The 20,792-nt window shown below is 55.7% G+C and overlaps 1 protein-coding gene across 3 annotated transcripts in view; it reads left to right on the plus strand.

Annotated features, from left to right (window-relative positions):
- PPP2R2C (protein phosphatase 2 regulatory subunit Bgamma) overlaps positions 1-20,792 on the plus strand; it is a 134,281-nt gene that overhangs the window by 33,175 nt on the left and 80,314 nt on the right. The window contains exon 1 of one of the 3 annotated variants that reach the window (XM_045881514.2): positions 7,843-7,994. The exons of the other annotated variants lie outside the window; for them this stretch is intronic. Within the exon in view, the coding sequence (XP_045737470.1) occupies positions 7,919-7,994 (76 nt within the window). The 5' untranslated portion in view covers positions 7,843-7,918. Of the gene's footprint in view, positions 1-7,842; positions 7,995-20,792 lie in introns of those variants that run through there. 3 annotated transcript variants of the gene reach the window in all.

Consider the following 20,792-nt stretch of genomic DNA (forward strand, 5'->3'; position numbering starts at 1 on the left):
GGCAGAGACTTGCTTGCACCGCTGAGTGCCACCCCCTGTCACGTCTGCAGGAAGCTGCTGTGCCTGTCTTTGTGCACCGAGTTCCCGGGCGTGTTTCTGAGTCCTTACAAGTACGTCTCCGTAAACACAGGAGACAGATGGCGAGAGACATGACTCCCTCTGCTGTCCCTCTTTGCCTTGGCTGAGTTCAGCTTTGAAGACGGGGGCCCTCGCGGGTTTATAGTGACGGGGTCCTGGATGAAGGGATGTTGATGAGACAGCTCTGGTCCCGGCTTCCCTGGCTCCGGTCAAGCCAAGCTCCTCTCTGGGCTCGAATTCCCCATCTTTAAAAGGAAGGGGTCGTGCCCGATGGCCCCAAGAGGCCTTTGCAGCCCTCGAGTCTCACATCCCCCTGTGGCCAGCAGGACAGAAGGATGGCCTAAGCCAGAGATGCAGTTTCCTTTTGAGCAGTTCCAGCCATGTCTCTTGACGGCCATGTTCACCTAGCACGTCAGCAGCTTTTTGAGGAAATGGAACAAGAGGTGTGTCCTTCACGTTGGTGACCAGGAAACCTGGCTGGTCGGGCCGTGAGCAAAGGACACCATATGTGAGGAGACACAGCGCAGTGTGATGCTGGGAGTGGCAGAGGGATGCTCCATGTGAGGGGCTCTTACGATGTCTGGGAAGAAATCAGAAATTCAGGTTTGTGGGTCAAATCTCACAAATTTCTAAATGTTCGCTGAGAAGTCTTCAAACATCAGGTGGGCCAAAGCGCATGTGTGGGGTCAGCTTGCCCAAGGACAGCTTGGGCATTTGTGACCTCTGCATTCTAATCCAGTAAGGGGCTCGGTAGACAGTGGCCCACGGACCACACCTGGACTGCCTCCTGTTTTCGTAAATGGAGTTTGCGTGGAATGCAGCTATACGGATTTGCTCAGGTGCCTTCATTCTGCAGCAGGGCTGAGAAGCTTTGTCGGACACAGTGCAGCCTGCAAAGCCGAAAATGTTTCCTCTCTGGTCCTTTATGGAAAAAGTGCCTACCCCTGAGGGAGTCATTGTGGGGCAGGGGAAGCATTCCGGATTTGGAACCAGGATGACTTGAGTACACAGCCCGGCTCAGGGAATTCCAGCTTGAAAACAACAAGGTAGAGACAGTGTTCCGCGCCCCCCCCCCCCTTTTTTTTTCCTCTTGGAAATTATCCTGAAGCAACAAGTGGACCAGTGGAGATGTTCATCTCTGATGCTTCCTTGGCATCTGGAACCCCGTGTATGGGGAAGGTCACTGTGGGCCACATGTGGGTGCAGGAGGACTCCAGAGGGAGAGAAGATGCCCAGGGCTGCAGAGCTCAGACGGAGCAGGGAAGCAGAATTCTCCACACCTTGTGGAGCAGCGGGTTTGAGTACCTCGTTGGCTCGGAGCCCTCCCACTCTAGTTTTCTATAAAGGGAAAGCAGGGAAGTGTGGGCTGAACATGATTTCATGTGGACAAACCATACTTTCCAGAAGCAGTCCCCTGGGGAGGCAGGGCGGGCGGGGGGGAAAGAGGCTCTGTGTGGGGTGCAGCCTTGTGGCCTCTTATCATTGCTTGGGAAACAGTAGAGGCCGAAAGAGCTGACCCTCACTCACTGCCTTGTATCATGAGAACTACCTCGCTTTTTGGGCTGTCTTGCACACGGATCTTGTATAAGTGGGTGGCTCAGGAAGAACCTGCCTCATGCAATGATGAGTCATAGTCAGTAGGAACCAGCACAGACTCCGTATGAAATTACTCTAAAAAGCCAGGAAAGTAAGAGGTGAAGAACGTGCATGAGAAGCAAGTGCCGCAAAGCTGAGGACAATTTCAGCTGTACACAGTGTCTTGGTTGAGGGAGAGACACACGAGGCGGTCATACCTGTAAGACAGAAGTGCTGTGTAGGGGTGCAAGCATTCAGGAGAGGGGGCAACATGGCGGAGCCCCGTGAAACAGATGGACTGAAGCCAAATGTATCACCTCTTCCAAGAGGTGAAGTCCACCATGGAATTATCCCAATGGGAAATACAAAGACACACTGGGAGATCCAGAGGGTGCGGCTGGGAAGAGCCAGGCAGATTCATATACATGAAGGAGGAGAAAGCAAGTGATAGGGGAGACGGAACGGATCCAACATACATGCAAACTGTGGTCCCTGGAGATTGGAATGGAAGTGATTAAGTAAACCAGTTGATTTCAAGAAAACCCTCTGTGGATTGTGAATTTGTGGATCAAAAGGGAGTTTGGTGAGTGAGGAAGAGGAAAAACACACTCGGGTGAATTACAAGGGAAGATGAGGTACCATTTTCATCTGCCGTAGAGACAAGGACCGAATGGCCGATGATGTGTGTGCTGGTGAGGGCGAAGGGGAAGTAGGGATGCAGGGAGTGGTCACAATGCTGGACCCAAGGAGCTCACTTCTAACCACTGTCTACTGAAGAAGCTCCCACAAGTGAGGAATGACATGGGTCCCTGAGATGCATCATATCATTGTTCGCAATGCCGAAGTGTAGAAGGAACTGCTGGCCACCGGTAGAGGACTGGCCAGACTACCCCAGAGTCTCGTAATGATTGGCGATGGAAAGTGTGAGGCAGCCCAGTGCACCCTGAAGGGGGCCAATGTCTAAGATATTTTAGGTGAAATGGGCACGGTGCAGAGTGGTGGGTGATGTGGGACGCCGTGGTTGATGAAAGTGGGATATGTTGTCATTGCTGTCCATACCATATTTTGGGCAGGATGATGCGCGTGACACTGTTCACCGTGGTCGCCACCAGGCAGGTGAGTGGGGGGGGAGGGAGAAGCATGTTGGGGAGACTCACTGTCACTGTTGGCTTTGTTGCATGACCAGAGGCTGCACAGCTTAGAAAGGTGATGACCATAAGCTCTGGAGAGCGGAGGCCACATGCTGGCTGGGCCACCTACCCTCTGTGTGACCTTGGCATGTTACTTCCCCTCTGTGGTCTCAGCTGTGTACAGTGGAGTCAAGGATAGTACCTCCCTGCTATGGTCTTAATGTTTATGTCTCCCCAAAATGCATATGCGGGATCCTAACCCGAAGGGGGTGATATTAGGAGGTGGGGCTTTTGGGAGGTGATGAGGTCATGCGGGCAGAGCCTTCATGATTAGGAATACTGTCTCAGAAAGAGCTCCCAGACAGCTAGCTTGTCTCTTCCGCCACGTGGAGTTAGAGTAAAAAGACCGCTGAGGATTGGGGCCCTCACTGCACACCGAATCTGCTGGTGCCCTGGCCTTGGACTCCCCAGCCTCTAGAACCTGAGAATAATTGTTGCTCATAAGCCCCCTGGTCTATGGTATTTTGTTATGGCAGCCGGAACAGGCTGGGCTGCTACCACATAAAGTTCTTGAGGATTAAGGGAGTTAATTCAAGGGCAGTGATCAGGCAGAACCGTAATAAGTACAGTCACGTTAGCTGTTACGATTACTGTGTCCATGGTGGAACCCAGGGCTCAGATTTGGAGCTTGTGCGCCTCTTGGCCTGGTGGTGGATCAGCCACAGCCAGGAAGTAAGAGGTCTGGAGCCGGGCGCTGAGGAGGGACAACCAGCGTGGCCTGGGCGTCAGGGGGCGCTGCGCAGGGGGCGCCGCCATCCTGCTGGGTCTCAACGGGGAAATGAGGCGGTCCCGTTCCATACCCTTCAGCTGTGCCAAATTCTCACGACGCCAGCACCAGGCGTAGGAGGGTGGAGAAGCGCACATGCATGCGCACGGCTGTTGGAAGCATAAAGGAGAGCCACCGCCTGGAAGGGGATTTGCCAACATGGAGACACGGCCTCCAGTCCAGCTACCCCCTTCCCCGGGAAGTAGGACAGAAAACCTCCTGCGACTCTGCACAAACGAAGACCATTCACCGATCTTCTCTGATCCCCAAAGCTCCAAAAGCCAGGAGATTTTTTGTAACTTATTTGGCAGCAAAACCTGACTTAAATTGGGTTGATTGAGAGGCTTGAGTTGATTGAGAGTCCTTATTTTTCCCTTTAGTGTGAATTTTCATATGTTTTGCTACAGAAATAGAAATGTGGTTCAGCATGGGGCACTGGCCCAGATCCTCGGGGACCTCCTCTGACTTACGCTCACTCCCCTGCCGCTGCAGGGGCCCGGCTCAGAGTGGGCAAGCATGGCAGGGGACTGGGTTGGGGGCGTGGATGGTGGGGAGAGAGGAGAGCAGGTGTCTGGCCCAGCCTCCACCCTGAGTCCATGCAGCTTGAGATCATGAGAACCCAGGCTCTCATGGGAGGGCTTCCCCAGAAGCTGACCCTGAGACCAGACGGGAGTGCAAGTGATTAGTAAGGACGTGATCCCCGGGGAGCCTGGGTGGGGCGTGGGGAAGGCAGGGCAGGGCGTGATTTCAGGTGAAAGTAGTTTCTGGCCTGATCCTGGCGGATTGTCCCCACCTGGCGTAGGGCAGCCATTATGGCTATGGGGCTGGGGCGCAGGGTGGTCTTCACCACGCCCAGGCACTCCCTGCTCTCTTTGGGGGTGAGAAAGCAGCTCTAGGAGTAGGAGGGCATCTTCCTTCCAGAGAATTCTGGGTGCAGAGGGCCAGAAGCCTGCACACAGAGAAGCCAGGGGGGTGGGGCAGGAGGAGTTTGGAAACCGGGAACAGGGAATGGATGGAAAACAGGGTCCCTGGTGCGGGCTTGGCGCTCAGTACCCCCTCCGGGACATAGACTGGGGAAGAGCGGACTTACAAAGGAACCAGGGCGTGGTGGTCTAACCTCTGGGTCGTCCTGGGTCCTGCAGGCCTGCCGGTGTCTCTGCCAGGCCCTCCTCGCTGCGGAGGTCCCTGGAAGCCCTGTGGCCCTGCCTTATTCTGTCCCAGGAGGTGGCCCTCACCCCATCACATGCTGAAGATCACATTCCAAAGCAGCTCATGCTAGTTCATGAGAGCCATTTACCAAGCTTTTCCTTTTGTGAGTTGGTCATTATCTTTTTTTTTTTTTAAGATTTTATTTACTTGAGAGAGAGAATGAGAGAGAGCATGAGAGGGAAGAGGGTCAGAGGGAGAAGCAGACCCCCTGCTGAGCAGGGAGCCCGATGCGGGACTCGATCCCGGGACTCCAGGATTATGACCTGAGCCGAAGGCAGTCGCTTAACCAACTGAGCCACCCAGGCGCCCGAGTTGGTCATTATCTTGTTAGCAGTTTGAACTTGGCCATAGTATGAGTATTTCTCCTATGGAGATGGGCAGATGCTATGGTTCAGCCGCTGTCTTGGGTGGGCTCAGTCAGAGATTATGAGTATGACTGCGAATCTCTGGCTGTGGGCCTGACCTCACACACTCTGAACGCCAGTTTTTCCCAGCACCCTGTGGTGGTGGGGTCTTGTCACTTAGGGGAGTCCCCTTTGGCTTTTCACGGATATAAGGCACTCGAAGTGGAGCAGAGAAAGCACGGATTTTGGAGCCAGACCACTGGTGCAGGCTGTGTGATCTCAGGCAACTTGCTAGACCTCTCTGGGTCTTGCCTGCCTTCTGATCGTCATGGACCTCCCAGGGCTTCAGGGGGGATCAGGGGAGACCGTGCAGGTGGCCGCTGTGAAGCAGCATGGCCATCAAGGGCCTAGTTATGGCGGACTCTCATTGATACTGGTGCTGGGGAAAAGGCAGCTCATTGTGGGGAAGGAAGTGGATTCACGTGGCCACTTCTCAAGTGGAAGTTCACATCCCACCTTTGGTCCAGGCCCAGTTGGGAGGTGATCTTGATGGGCTAGGCTCTGAGCAGCATCCTTAGCCTAGGTGACTGGGGCATTCAGGTGGGGGTCAGGCTCCTGTGGATAGGATGTGTGACCTTGGACAAGGCCATCAGCCCCTCTGGGGGTGTGTCCTCCTTACACCTTTTCTGTACCGATCAGGTGGAGCAGGCCGTCCTCAGGGAGGAACCCCTCATCCTCAGACCTCTGGAAGCTTCCTGGGAGTCGGCCTGCATTCCCAGAGCCTTTCTTCTTGGACGTGACTGGGCATTCATTTATCCCCTGACCGTGAACTCTGTTCCATCAAGAATTGATGTCCATGGTGTTAGCGTACAATGAAGCTTCAAGGAGGTGGTTAAGTGTTAGGAGACAGGTGATACATTGGCTTTTCATCCCTGTCCGAGCTTTCTCACTACAGACAAGGAGAAGCAAGACAGCACACAGAATATTCTGTGGTGAGCTTAATCTAGAGCAACAGCCAGGACCGCGGGGCCCCTCGTGCTGTTCGTGACCATGGACTGGGGTGTCCTTCTGATCGACGGCACTGGAATTAGTTCTCTTATACTTGACTGCTTGATTTGGGGTTTCCCTTTAATATTTGCTGTTGTTTTCTTTCATGGCTTTCCTTCCTTCTAGTCTTAAATTAAAACACATCTTAGTGAGGCTTGGGGTCTTCATCATTTTATTTTATTTTTACCCTGTAGGAGGGCCTGAGATTTACTCTTAATTGACTATTGATTATCTGATTTGAGCCACACTTTTTTTTTTTTAAGGGATGTGAAAATCAGCTTAGAAATGAAAATAAAAGATGGGGCATTTAAGTTAGAAAAACACAATGTCATGGTCAGAAATTCGGGCTGCGTCTGCCCCGGTAGTTGGGTTTAGAACCGGGATGGCAACGACAGCCCGAGGGCTAAATCCAGCCCGCTGCCTGTTTTCGTAACTACAGTTTTATGGGAGCACAGCCCCACCTCGTTTACGGATTGTGTGTGGCTGCCTTTGCATGATCACGGCAGAGGTGGGGAACTGCGACAGGAGCCGTGTGGCCCACAGACTTCTCTCCACGTTGACTCTCCAGCCTTTTTTAGGAAGAGTTTGCCAACTGTGATGATTATTTGTGAACTTGGCTGGGCTGTGGTGCCCCGACGTGTGGTCCGACATTATTCTAGATGTTTCTGTGAGGGCATTCTTAGACGTGACTAACGTTGAGATCAGTAGACATTGAGTTAAGCCGATTACCTTTTAGGATATGGGTGGGCCTCGTTTAATTAGTTGATGGCTGGAATAGAATGAAGACTGCACGTTCTCTGGGCGAGGGGGAATTCTGCCAGAAGACGGCCTTCAGACTCACAAACTGCAACATGACTTCTTCCTGAGTCTTTAGGCTGCTGGCCAACCCTGCAGCTTTTGGACTTCTCAGCCTCCATAATCACATGAGCCAGTTCCTTATTAGATTTCTTTCTCTGTATAAACATCCTGTTGGTTTTGTTTTCCCTGGCTCATGCCAACCCTTGGGATAGAGGAAAGCGTGTGGCTCAGGGTCGGACAATATGTAGCGAAAGACTGTGCATATCCTAGGAGTCAGGCAGACCTGGGTTTGAATCCCAGCTCTGCCCCTTCCTGGTTGGGACTTTGGAGCTGATCCCTTCACCTCTCAGGGCTCTGGCTCTGATTCTGGAGATTGCAGCCATCTGCTGCCGACTTTGCAGGGCCCTTGTTCATGACTGAGACGCTTAACAAGGGGCCTGGCGCCTGTTCTGCTCACTGTCAGTGTTAGCGTAAAGGAGTTGCCTGGCTTATTCATCAGTCTCTTGTGAATTTGGTTCAGTGGAGTCAGCTGTCCAGGCCTGCTAAACTCCAGCTGGCCCTGACAAGCTGTGGTTTCTGAGCCAGAAAAATGGAGGCCCTGACCTTTGATGGTAGAGTCGCAGGTGGCTGTGACATTGGTCTCCTCCCTGTCCCCCATCCCCCTCCACAGAACCAAACAAGCCCCACGTCCAGGAGCTGGACACTGGGATGGTGTCACTTGATATTAGCTCCTGCAAACTTGGCTGGACGATGGGAGCTTCAGGCCAGCCGTGTCCTGACGTCTTGTAGAGAGGCGTCTGTCCCGGCAGCTGCTAGAGGGGATCAGGCACAGCCATGACAGGAACCAGAGGCGAACAGAGACCGTGAAGGTCTCCTCCCAGGAGGCCCTTCCAGCCTTCTCTTCCGGACACATGCTGGACAGCCTGGCTGTGGAATCGCTGCAGGGAGAGATGGGACGGACTTGTTGGCAGGTGCACCAAGAGGATGGTACGGGAGGGGCCGCCGTGCTGGACAGCCAGGGAGTGTGGGTGCTGGTGCGGCGCTGTCCTTTCGAATTTCAAACCGCGGTCCTCACCCGGCCTGCTCTCTGGCTCGTTTCCTCATTTGCAAAGCAGGGGCACCGGCGCCCACCTCGGTGGCACTCCGTGTCGGGGGGAGGAACTAGGATTGTGGGTGACCTGGGCCCAGGCACCTCCTTCCCAGCGTCCTACCTGTGCCGTGTCCATGTAGGTTGGACACCTGGAGCCTCTCCCTCTGTACCTGGCCCGCCTATGAGATGGTAACCTCCGTCTGGTTCCAGCTGCTTCCTGGGGTTTCCATTACTGTGGCCACTCCTGCGGGGGGCTCACTGTCTAGCAGGAGGTGTGCAAACAGACCCCTAACAGGCCAGTGGCCTTTAGAGGTGAGGGTGGCAGAGAAGGGGGTGGCTGTCATCACGGGGGTTGTGGACAGGTGTCATGAGGAGGGTAAGGGCGGGGCATGACCCTGTAGGCCATGTGTGGAGCCCAGGCACATTGGGGAGGCTGCTCCCATTTCTGTCTGGCTGGAGCTGAGCGCGGGAGAAGGGGCGAGGAGCCTGGGATGCTGGCAGGGGCAGCCTCCTGGGAAGGCCCCGGCATGGGAGCCCCTGGCCTGGCTGCAAATAGCAGCACTCAAGATGCGGTTGTTGAGTCAGAAGGAATTGTCCAGGATTTCCTGGTCTTCGTTTGAGCACCGAGGTACTGAATGCAGAGCCCTCATTCTCCCGCTCAGGTCTTTTATTCATGCAATAAACATGTATGGAGCACCTGCTGTGTGCCAGACCTGTTCCAGGCACTGGGCGTGCGGTGGGGGCCTGGCAGACCCCTCCGGGCCCTCTAAGTCCCATGGGTGCAGAGCAGTCAGTAGGGGTCCGAAGCTGGGCCAACTCAGCTGTGTGGGTCCCATTAGCAAAGAGCTAGGCTCTGGGCCAAAGAGGAGAGTGGGGTGGCCTGCTGTGCAGGTGGGAAGAACACAGGCTTGCCATCAGAGCTGAGCATGAATCCTGCCCTGCCATGTGACTCCCCGATGACCTCGGGCAGGTGACCTGACCTCTTGGGGCTTGTTCCTCTTTCTATAAAAGGAGCTGAACTTGATTTCTTGAGGGCCCTGGCCAGCACCCACCCTCTGTGATGCCGTTCCTGCTCTGCTCTAGGATTCTCCATTCTGTCTTCTGACGCTGCCGTTGGGAGTGCTTTGGAATGCTGGCAGGGTACTCAGAATAAAGTGGGGGTGCTGCAGGCTTCGTGGGGATGACGCTGACTTGCACCTGAAACATAAGGAGCACGTGGTCGTGCAAGTGTGAATTCCTGTAGCAAACACACATCTCCCTGGGCAGACCGAGCCGGCCTCTCCCCAGGCTGGTCCCAAACCCCGTGTCCTGGGGCCATGAGTACCTGAGGGCCAGGCCCCCATCTTGTTTCTCTCCCTCCCCAGGCCTCAGCCTGGAGCCCGGCACCTGGGAGGCATGCCGGAAGAGCTTGTGGAAACACATGGGCGAATGGAAGGATTCCTGCTGTTGCCATGAGGTTACCATCTCATAGGCAGGCCAGGTGTAGAGGGAGAGCGGGACTGCAAGGCCGCCTCTCCCCTCCGTGGTGAGCGTGGCATGTGAGGGCTGTGGGCTGCAGGCCACTGGCTGCTCGCTGATCCCAGGAGCTGCTTCCTGATACTCCCAGGCCCGGCAGAGAGACCCAGTGGGTCCCCGGGACGGAGCGCGCCACGGAAGGAAGTGATTTGCCATGGCCCCATGGGCACCATGGCAACGGCTCGGTGCCTCCTGGCTCCCTGGATTGGCTACATGGATCAGAGCCTGGCTCTGGGAGATGGCCTGCCCACCCCCCTGCTGGCTGCACAGCCCCCCCCGCTCCGGCACACTCAAGTATTGATTCTGGGGCCCTGTTCTCCCTGCACGTGGATTGGCCCCCACAGATGCCACTCCCCGCTGTCTCGGTCAAGCCTGGCAGTAAACAGATTTCTCACAATGCTGGAGGCTGGAAATCCACAGTCACGGTGCCAACCAGTTTGGTTCTCGGTGAGAGCTCTCTTCCCGGCCTGCACATGGCTACCTTCTCGCGTGATGCCGAGAAGCAAGCTCTCTCATTTCTTCTTAGAAGAGCGCTAATCCCTCTGCGGGCTCCACCCTTGTGACCTGCTTGCCTCCCAGGGGCCCCACCTCCAAATATCATCCCCCTGGGGGTTAGGGCCTCAACATATGAATTCTGGGGAGATATCAACGTTTGGTCCACGGCCCCCAGGATCTGATGGTGGGGTGGCTTCAGAAACGCCAGGCTGTGCTGCTCTGTGGGGGAAGGGAAGGGACAAGCTTTTCCTGGGGTTCCTGTGTGTGCTGAACAGGAAATTGCAGCTGCTGGGGCCGCCCGGGGCTCTGTTCTGGCACAAAGGCAGAGGGTTTTGCATTTGCTCCAAAACCAAAAGCCACAGGTTCACATGCTAGGGCAGGTGGCAGAGGTGAACACGTGGGGCTCCTGAGCCCGTTCGTAATGATTGTGGGGAGGGTGTGGCTGAGCTTGTGCCCTGGGCCAGCAGGGTCTCCGCAGAGGGGGGGCCAACAGGGAAGAGCTCACTAGGTTTGGGGAGGACAGGCCGCAGGGGAGTGGAGCAGGATGCTCTAGGGACTCGGCAGAGAAGGAAGGCCCTTGACCCACCCCATGCAGCCTCTGCCTTCGGGCACATGGCCCTGCCACATTCTTCCTCTTATCCCTAGATAACTCCCGATGAATGAGCACAGGAACGGCAAGTGCTGTCTTTAGAGCCTTCTGGGTCCCAGGCTCGTGCTAAATCCTTTGTCTATATTAACTTAAGTCTTCCCCGGGATAATCCTAGAGTTGGAGATTTGCATCCCCAAGTCCCAGAGGAAGAAATGGGCACAGAGAAGCCAGCTAGGCAGCTAGGCAATGCTGGAGTCGGGATTTGGACCCCCAGAGTCAGGCTCTGAGGTCTTAGCGTTGGCCATCTGTGAGGGAAGAAGTAGACTCTCGGAGGTGTGGTCATTGTCCCTGGTCTTGTGGGAGATAGAGTCACGCCCCACCTGCCTCTCCCTCAGAGCTCGACACACAGGGCACAGTCCTGTCCGGAGCCTTTGCACACCCAGCCCCTCTGCCTAGAGTGTTCTTCCTCTCCCAGTGTCACACCCCACCAGCAGTCCAGGCCCACGTACAGGGCCTGCTTTGAGGAGGCCTTTCCTGGGATCCCCTAGGTACACCTCACCAACACTGCTTGCCCTGTTTGGCATCTGTCTGCCCAGCTGGAATGAAGTTTCTTAAGGACATGTGTTGCTTACCAAACTGCCCATCCCCATGGATAGCACAGGGCCTGTCATACAGTGGCCTTCTGAATCTGGGTTGAAGGAATGAGCCAGTGCCGAGTGAATACATGGCAGCACCTCCCATGCAGGGCATGGCCACGGGAGGAAGTGAGTGTCTGGCAGGCCCTGGGACAGGATGTGAACCATGTCGCTGGGTCGTTCCCTGGCTGAGAGGTGACGTGTGTAAGATGCACGGCGTGTTACTGGCACTCGGTGGGCACTCAGGCAGTGCTAGTTATTATTCTCTTGAAACTTTGGTGAAGCAGGTGTGACATTTATTGAGGTTCTGCTATGTGCTAGAGCTTTTACATGTGTTACTGTTATGGGCTGAATTGTGTGTCCCCCCCCCCGGATTCATATGTTGGGTCCTAACCCCCAGCATCTCCAAATGTGACTGTGTCTTTCTCCAGAGCTACTGTAGGCTCGGTTTCACCCACAAGGCTGCTAAGCTCAGAGGCTGCTGTCCAAATTCTTTTATAGAATGTATGTATGTACCTGGTCTGGCTACCAAGCTGTTTTTTGCCTGCATTTCATTGGATGCTGACCACACCCCACAAACGGCCGGATCTGAGCAGGTGCGGAGCCCAGCGCGGTGCAGGCTCGGTGCTCCCTTGGCAGCCCTGTGCCCGGCGCCCTCCTCTCTTCCCTCAGCTCTCTGGCAGTGGAAGCCACCTGGTTGGTCTGCACCGTGCCAGCCAGGTCTGCGGCGGACACGTGGCACAAAGCAGGTGACACTCCGCTCCGGAACTGTCCATCACGGTGAGCCATAAACACTCAGTGTAACACCTCGGTGCCAGGTGGGGTGCTCTGATTGCCAGAAACGGGATAGGGCATTGGTCCCAGCTAGGGTCTGGAGACCGGGCAGGAGGCGCAAAGCCAGATTTGTCAACGGCAGCCTGGGAAGCTGGGAAGCATGAAGCCTGCGATGTCCTTGGGCCGGACGGACCAGTAGCAGGACCTTGGGCCACGTGGCCACGGCCGAATTCCGGGCCCTTTCTCTTTACGAGCATCCGATTGGCCCGCGCAGGTCATGTGACAGCCAGGAAGCCCATGATTGGCCAAGCCCAGGTCTCCTGCCTCAGTGTAGTTGGGGGCGCAGAGGGGAGTCTGGCCGCTGCGTTTCCGCCGAGGGCGTATAAATAGGAAGGGGCCACGCACAGAGCAGCCAAAAAGACATCAGACGCCCACCACTCCCACTGTGTGTCCCCCAGTACACTTGGGGTGAAGGGTACTGACATGGGGTTGTGCCTCGGTGCCTCTGGCCCCAGCCATCCCTCTGCCCGGAATACCCTCCATGCTCTTCAGAGCCCAGCCCTGCACCCCTCCTCCACGGAGCCCTCCTCAAGCCCACCAGGCCACCCCGCCCCCCTCTCCCCCCCAGCAGCACAGCTTCCCTGCCAAGGCTGTTGGCCCAGTTGGAGAAAGCCCAGGCTTGGTAAACAGGTGATGGTACATTCACCTAAAATATCTGGTTAGTGACATTCAGCCACGTATTTAGTGAGCACACAGCGTGGCACGGTCCTGGTGCCAGGAGTGTCGGGGCCATCTCTGCAGTTCAGATGCACATCAGTCATTTTCAGCGGCTTGTACTGCCTTATGTGGGCCACAGCACCTCATTTTACCAACGTGCTTTCTTGGGCAGTCGGTTTGTTTTTACTCTGTTCATAGCATCTACTGGGCCCTGGAATTCATCACTTCCATCAGCAGATCATAGGTGCTCGGTCCCCAGCAGTTCCCTTTCCAGACCGAAGCAAGTGGGAGCCAGAGGTGGGCATAGGGAAGCGGTGAGGGGCCTGCCCCTGCAGCTCACGGGCAGAAGGTGACCCGCGGCAGAACAAGTCTGGTCCCCGGGACCAGAAGCTGCATGGGCAGCTCCGAATCCCAGGCTGGGCTCTCTGAAAAGCCTTGCTGCCTTCTTGGTTGATGGGAGGGAGGGGACGCTCTTGAGCCACGCACAGCAAATGATCTTATTCTCACCTTTATCACTGGCGGTTCGTGCTCATGGAAGGAGACACTGGCAGTGGGGCTTGGCAAAAAACAAGCCATTTGTTGTGGCCGTGTGCCAGCCTGCGTGGTGTCACACAACCTGTCCTTGGGAAGTCTTGCCCACCTGTCATGGGGAGCAGAACATGTGTCCATGTGCCTGTGAGACAGAATTGTCCACACCCTTGACAACACAGTTCCCCGGGGAGGCAGCATGAACGGGTGGAAGAAATTGGGGGCTGCAGACTGTAGTGGGTTGAATAGTGTCCCCCCAAATTTGAATCCACCCAAAACCTCAGAATATGATCTTCCTTGGAAGTAGAGTCTTTGCAAATGTAATTATATAAGATGAGGTCATACTGGAGTAGGATTGGGCCCTGAATCCAATGACTGGTGTCCTTAGAAGAGGAGGGACACACAGGGACACAAGGAAGAGTGTCATGTGAACACAGAGGCAGAGACTGGAGTGACACACCTACAAGCCAAGGAAGGCCAAGGGCTGCGGGCCACCACCAAAAGTGAGAAGGGGAAGGACAGGCTTTGCCCTGGAGCCTCCATAGGAAACCAGCCCTGCTGACACCCTGACATTGGCCTTCTGGCCTCCAGAACCATGGGACAATACATTTCCACTGTTTCCAGCCTCTGTATTCGTAGTGGGAAAGACACAGGCCCGGCCCAGCCCCTAGCTTGCTGACCCCAATTTTCTTCCTCTGCAAAGTGAGGTGTTAGACTCCATAGGGGCAGCACACATTTGCTGTAAATGACCCGAGAGAGAAGATATTTTCTATTTTGTGGGACTAAAATACAGTGTCTGTTGCATAGTTTGGTTTGTTATCCTTGTTTGTTTGTTGTTTGTTTTACAACGCTTTATGAATGCAAAGAACATTCTTTTTTGGGGGGGGAGGGCAGAGGGGGAGAGAGAGAGAGAGAGAGAGAATCTTAAGCAGGCCCCATGCCCAGCATGGAGCCCGACACGGGGCTTGATCTCACGATCCTGAGATTTCATGACCCTGAGATCATGACCTGAGCCGAAATCAAGAGTCAGACTCTTAACCGACCGAGCCACCCAGGCGCCCTGACAAATGCAAAAAAACATTGTTAATCTTGGGTTGGATTTGGCCCACTGACTGCAGTTTGCCAGCCCCTGGATTTGAGGCATGAATTCTGCTTGTGGGGAGCCCCAGTCCCACGCACAGCCCTCCTGGGCCAAAGGGTCCTGGGTTCTGCTGTCAGCCACATGCTGATGGAGGAGCCGGCCTGGAACCCCTCAGGCCTCCGTTTTCCCACCCGTCAGTGTGGATAAGGGCTGGTTTTCCTGAGTGAAGGTCACGGGACAGCACTAGGCGGGCGCATACCGGCCTGTGTCCGTGCCCAGGGCCCTTCTGTCTTGTTCGCACTTCACTCCCTGGTGCCAGGCGCAGGGCTCAGGGGAGAGTGTCTGAAGAAGGAAGGAAACTTTCCAGAAGCGCTCTCTGAGTCAGGTGTCCTCAGCTCCCGTTTCCACAGCAGTGCCTTCCATGCTGTCGTTGTCCCTTAGGGAGGGCAGGTCATCTGGCTGTTTGAAGACGGAGGAGAAGAGTCCGCGAAAGTGAGGGACGCCTGATGGGGGTCTGGGCTGTTGTCTGTGATTTGAACTACACCCAGTTCTGGCACAGAGGAAGGGCTGGGGCCCGGCTTCAGTCCCACAGATGTAGACTCTAGAAAAGAGGGAAACGATGTCTAAAAGCAGTGCGAGCTGGTCCTGGGAGCACGGAGTTTGGCGTCAGACCCCAATTTGAATTCTATCTTTGCTGCCTAGGAGCTGTGTGACCCTGAGTGAATGTCTTAACCTTGCTGGGCTTCAGCCTCCTCTCTTGGAGGGCCCAGCAAGCCTCCCTGTCAGGTGTGTCCTGAGGACAGGGTAGGGAGCAGCTTACTAACAGTTCTGTTGCCCTGTGGGCTCTGAAGGATAGAGCCTCACATTTTTGCCAGGCCCTGTCTCCTTCCAGAGTGGGTTTGTGCCCCCTGTCCCCTTGGGTCCTTCCCATCTTGGCACCGTGCAAGGGTCGCGCTGGTCATCCCCATTTTACAGATGAAGAAACAGAGGCTCAGCAAGGGAGGTGACGTACCTGAGGCCACAAGGCAAGATCCCGGGCAGAGTGGGGACCACAGCCTGGTCCTCCTCTTGCCCCGCCCCTGCCCCGAGTCACTGCCTGCTCCAAGGCTGTGTCTTGGCCACAGACGGTTGGGCCACGTGGGCCAGAGCTAAGAGAAGCCTCCATCATCTCAGATCATTGGATTGAATGACAAAATCCGTCAGGAACATCACCATTTGAGGCCTGGTGACTCCACTGAGCCCCTCCCTGCTCACTGCTCCATGCACCCACCTTCTTCCTCCCCTCCCTCCCCTCCCTTCCCTGGGCACACGCAGCCCGGATCCCACCCTTGATTAGATTTTCCCAGCTTTAATCAGAATCTATCCCAAGAAGGCCTGTTTGATTGCCCTCACGTAACAGGCATCTTTGAATTATTGCCACAGGGCTGAGGCCATGGGCTGGGGTCCCTGGGGGCCCCCTACTTGAGAGCCTCTGCTGGAGAATGTGTTTACCCAGAAGCTGGATCTGTGTCCAGAGGGAGCCAGGCAGGCTGGGGCCTGGAAACGCATCCCGTTGAGCTGCCCTTGGGATTTGAGGAGCTGGAGCTCATTCCTGGCGTATTGCAGGGAGGGGGTGGGTGTTATCCAGGAAGGCCACAGAGAGGGAGGGGCTCCAGGAGCCCCAGAAAGGGTGGTGCTTCTTAGAAGAGTCCAAGGTCCGAAGCTGGCGTCAACAGGCATTAGAATTAGAGGAAGGGCCATGCCCTTAATTAGCGTGCCCCAGAGGATGTGTGTGCGCACCTCGTCCATGGGGCCTGGGCATCCCTGAGCTCTTGTTTTCTTAAATGCAGCACCCCCCCCACCCTATCCCCGTCCCTGTCCATTCACTCCCTCCCCTCCTCATCCTCGATGACGTCCTTACAGGGGGCACAGGGGCTGATCCAGACAGGGGTCAAGGAGGCAGCACAGAGAAGCAGAATATGGCTTTTAGCGCTGTGCTGTGACAACTGGAGGACATGGCTTAGGGGTCTTGGCAAATGGGCTTCCTAATAGTGAACCCTGGAATTGGTCTGGCATACCCACCCATCTCTAGACTCTAGCAGGCATGCAGGGGCAGAGCCCGATGGGTGGGCTCTCTGCGGGCACCTGGCTCCCAGGAGGAAGGCGGGGGGCTGGGCTCTTCCATCAGCCCTCCTTCCAGGGACACCAGAGCGAGTCACCCTCCCTCTCAGGATGAGTGCCTCCTCTGCAGAAACAGCAGGAGTCTGGAAGAAGTGTCTCCCCAACTCTGGCAAGTGGTGCCAGCCATCCTGTGGGGTGGTGACAGCATGGCCCTGGGGTAGGAGCCCAAATCTTGAGAAACAGAAGGGTCTGGACTCAGAGCCTGGCTCTGCCACTTGACGTCTGTGTGGCTGGAGGGCATGTTGGCAGCCCAGACTGTCAGTGGGTCAGTGTAACTAGAGCGGGGGGGAAGGGGGATGGCAAGAGAGAAGCCTGGCTGGGGTGCCAGGGGGGCTCAGCCAGGGCTCCCACTTCCTCCTGGAGCTAGCAACTGGTCTGCTGTGTGGGAGAAGCCAGGCTGCAGGGGGAAGGGTTGGGCAAGGCTGGAGGCAGTGGTGGTGAGCGCTTGGCTGAGCTGAGGCTCGGGGGGTCCCAGAAGAGCATGATAGGGGGCTTCAGGATGACAGAAGGGATGGGCTGTGCTGCTAGATTGGCCGTGACGTTTCCACTGGGTTCCATTCAGACCTGGCTTTGAATCTGTGCTCTCATTCTTGGTAGCTGTGTGACTTTGCCAAGTTGTATGACCTCCCTGAACCTCAGTATTCTCATCTGTGAAGTGGGAGAAACTCCCCACTGTGGGGTTGTTGTGGGCATGCATAGAGAGCCCCTGGCCTAGGCCTGGGCACTTGGGCAGCCTAATGAGTATAGTATCCTGGTCAGCATGTTGTCATGAGGGAGGTGGAGGGGCATTGAGCTGATTCTGGCTTTGAGGCTGGGCTGATGGGTGGACATGGCGGAGGAGTGGGTTTGTTTCGGAAGATGGTGGGCTCAGTCCTAGACATGTTGTATTTAGACTTCTGGTGAGGGGGCAGCTGGGTGGCTCATTCGGTGAAGTGTCTGCCTTCAGCTCAGGTCATGATCTTGGGGTCCTGGGATGGAGCCCCGCATCGAGCTCCCTGCTCAGTGGGGAATCTGTTCCTCCCTCTCCCTTTTCCCCTCCCCTGCTTATGCTTGTGCACGCATGCTCTCAAATCAATAAACAAAATTAAAAAAAAAAAAACTTCTGGTGAGAAATTCAAATAGAAAGACCCAATGTGACAAGCAGGGATTGGAACAAAAAATTGAACCTGGGGTCCCTGTCACTTGTCATGTGGATACTGGAGCTGGGTGCTCTGTGTGGGCCCAGAAGGCAGATGGATGAAAAGGGGAAACCGGTAAGGGAACCCTTGGGGGAAGGATGTTCTCACCACCGCCACCATCTTAAGTCAGAATGGGTTGTTCAAGGAGGTAGTGAGTTCCCCATCATGGGAGGTATGAGAGTCAGCTGAAGGTCTACCTGGGTGGCTGTGGAGAGAGGACAGCAGAGAGGGCTGGACTGGATGATCTTCCAGTGCCCTCCTGTGTGTCCGAAGCTCTTCAAGGCCCTTAGCATCTGCCCGGCCTCTACACAGGATTCAGGGCACAGAGGTTCTTTCCAAAGTGTAACGGTCACCCTCGTCCACACAGCCTTGAGCCTTGGTTGGGCAAGCTTATCAAGGTTTGTTTGTTTGTTTGTTTTTTCTTTTTTCACAGAAACAGTAAAGCAGGCACAAATTTGCCTTTAAAATAAGATGCTGAGCATCTGCCAAATGCAAATGGATTTAAACAGCTGAAAGTCTAACCTTGAGACGTGTTGTGTCGTTGGTCGATTCGGAGGGGCTCTGAGCCCCTTGCGGGCTGTCCTGGCAGACCCACTGGCACTGGCGGGTGTGGGTCCTCGGGGAGGCATCCCGTCCCGGGTGTTCGGCTCTGAGCGAGGGACATGCAGCCGGTCCTTGAACACATGGACAAGGGAGTGTGGCTGTCATGATCCGCTCTGTGCCAGGACAGGGCTCTTTGTCCATTGTCCTGGCATTTCGTGATCCTGTCTCCCCAGATACCTGCACCCGTTGCTGTCACCACCCGTCCCGTCAGTGTGAGCATGAGTGAGATGGTCCTTCGGCCCCTGGGAGAGTGGCCCCTCGCTCCCAGGGTCACGGGCAGCAGGCTGGTGCCGGAAGCTGGCAGCACATGCTGAGCATGTGCTGAGATAGCCCTGGGCAGGAAGTACTTTCAGATGAGGCCCCGAGGCTCAGAGGGGTTAGGTGACTGGGCTGAGGTTGCACAGCCATGGGCCATGAAGGAGCGGCAATTCCCGCTGGGGTCTCCACTTGCTGGTCCTCCCTCCACACTGCAGGGCCTCGTTCTAGATAACACCCAGTACAGGGCCTTGTGAACACACCAGCAGCTCACTGGGATTGCCTTTCCCTGACTTCTCTGAGCCTCAGCTTCCCCATCTGTACGATGGGAGGAACACCTGCCCCTTTTACAAGGCTCTTTGAACTTGAAGTGAGAGCCAGATACTGGCTCTGCGTAAACTTTAAGTGCCTGTCGCCTTCCTGGAGGGTAAAAGGGACTGTCACCTTTGCCTGGTGCTCCCCCGGGGCCTCCTGCTTTCTGTCCAATCGGCCTCACCCCAGCAGAGAACAGAGCTGCCCGCATATTCGTTTCCACGGGCATTCCCCCTGCGCACGTGGACAGAGCATTCACACACCCAGCTCAGATCTTCAGGGAACTAGCGCTTCTCCTAGGGGTAGAAAGTAACACAGAGCACTTCTGAGTAAATCCTGAGTAACTTACCTGCTCGGACTAGTTCTAGCTCCAGCCAGGAGCAGGACACACACATCTTAGGCGGTGTTTCATTTCTTTGAATGTTTATCTGTTAAACCACACACCGTAGCCACACGCACGCACATGCACGTGCACAATTTATCGTGCTGTCCTGGGCATTATTCGGTAGATTTGGGCCCCATGGACCTGTTTCTGGCCATTGACTGGCAACATGGTGTTGACTGCAGAGCCATGAGTGACGATTCTCTGATTCTGATGCAGGCGGATGAAACCGGTGGGAGGCAGGGAGCAGGGTCCCAAGGGGCCGGTGGCGGCTGGGAGCTGACTGGTCCCGGGTGGGAGTCCGGCTCTGCCTCCGGCTAGTTGTGCTGTTGGGCCAGTCACCCCCCTTCTCGGGCCTCGGCATCTCCGCTTGCCGACAAGACGACCGGTGGGGTGTCCAAATTTAAAAATGCGGGTCACACAAGAGCCCGCAGGGGAGCGCCGAGTCAGCTTTGGCTGTCAGGACAGGACCCAAGGCCCACGCTCTTGTGCTGATGGAGGAGCCAGCCGGGGGCCTCCACCCGCTGGGGGCAGTTCGTGGCTCTCGTAACAGCACCAAGACAAGTAGCTGCAGGCTCGGGATGCGCCGCACACCGCCCCCCTGCATGTGGTGCTGGGGTCCTCAGTGGGGCTCCAGCAGCGATAAAGTCGGGTGAATCCCCACATCTGAGGGCCGTGGCTTTGACCACAAGCTGCTGAATAAGCGGGGGGTTCAGTTCCAGCTGGTGTGAGTGTGAGTGTGTGTGTGTTCACTCTGTTTATTTTGGTGGGGGGACAGAGTAATTGAAATTGAAGTGAGGCAGCTGTGGGGTTGTTCCAAGTGCACAGAAGCACAGGGTTGGGGCCTGTGAGGCTCTCAGGGCCTGCAGGGGCGGTGCTACGCGGGCGGTTTTTCATTGTTTGTTCAAGCACAGAGCTGGTGTCCCAGGACATCTGTGTCCCAGGGGACGTGCACAAAAAGGGCAGGAGTCACTGTCAACTTCGGGCAGCCGGCTTGACCTCCCCGAGCCTCATCTTTCTCACCTGTAAAATGGGGGTGATGCCACCTAGGGGGGTGGGTTATTTTCAGGGGTCAGTGCATTTGAACCATGACAAAAGGGCCCCGCACATCGTTTGTAAATAAATACTCCGTTCCATCTCTTCACATCCTCCTTGCTGCCTTTGACTGGCAAATGTCACAGAAACTGATCTTTTATCCAAGGTAGCTGTTTAAAAACGTTCTTATCCAGTGCGGATTTACTGGGCGCCTCCTGTGTGCTCCTCCCTGGGCACAGGGCGTGGGGGAGCCAGAGCTAGGAAGGGGCAGACCTGCTCCCAGGCATGTGCACTCCTAGAATCTCAGGGCTGGAGGAAAGCCAGCGCCGAAGGTTTGGCTTGTTTCTCTGCAGCATCTTCTACATGGGAAACTGTACCTTCCATTCGCACATGTCCACTGCCAGGGAGCTCACCATCTCCGTACCATTCTACCTTC

This window comes from Mirounga angustirostris, unplaced genomic scaffold (genome assembly GCF_029215605.1).
Source record: "Mirounga angustirostris isolate CCGP_5_RB_7025 unplaced genomic scaffold, mMirAng1.0.hap1 SCAF_2, whole genome shotgun sequence".
NCBI lineage: Eukaryota > Metazoa > Chordata > Mammalia > Carnivora > Phocidae > Mirounga > Mirounga angustirostris.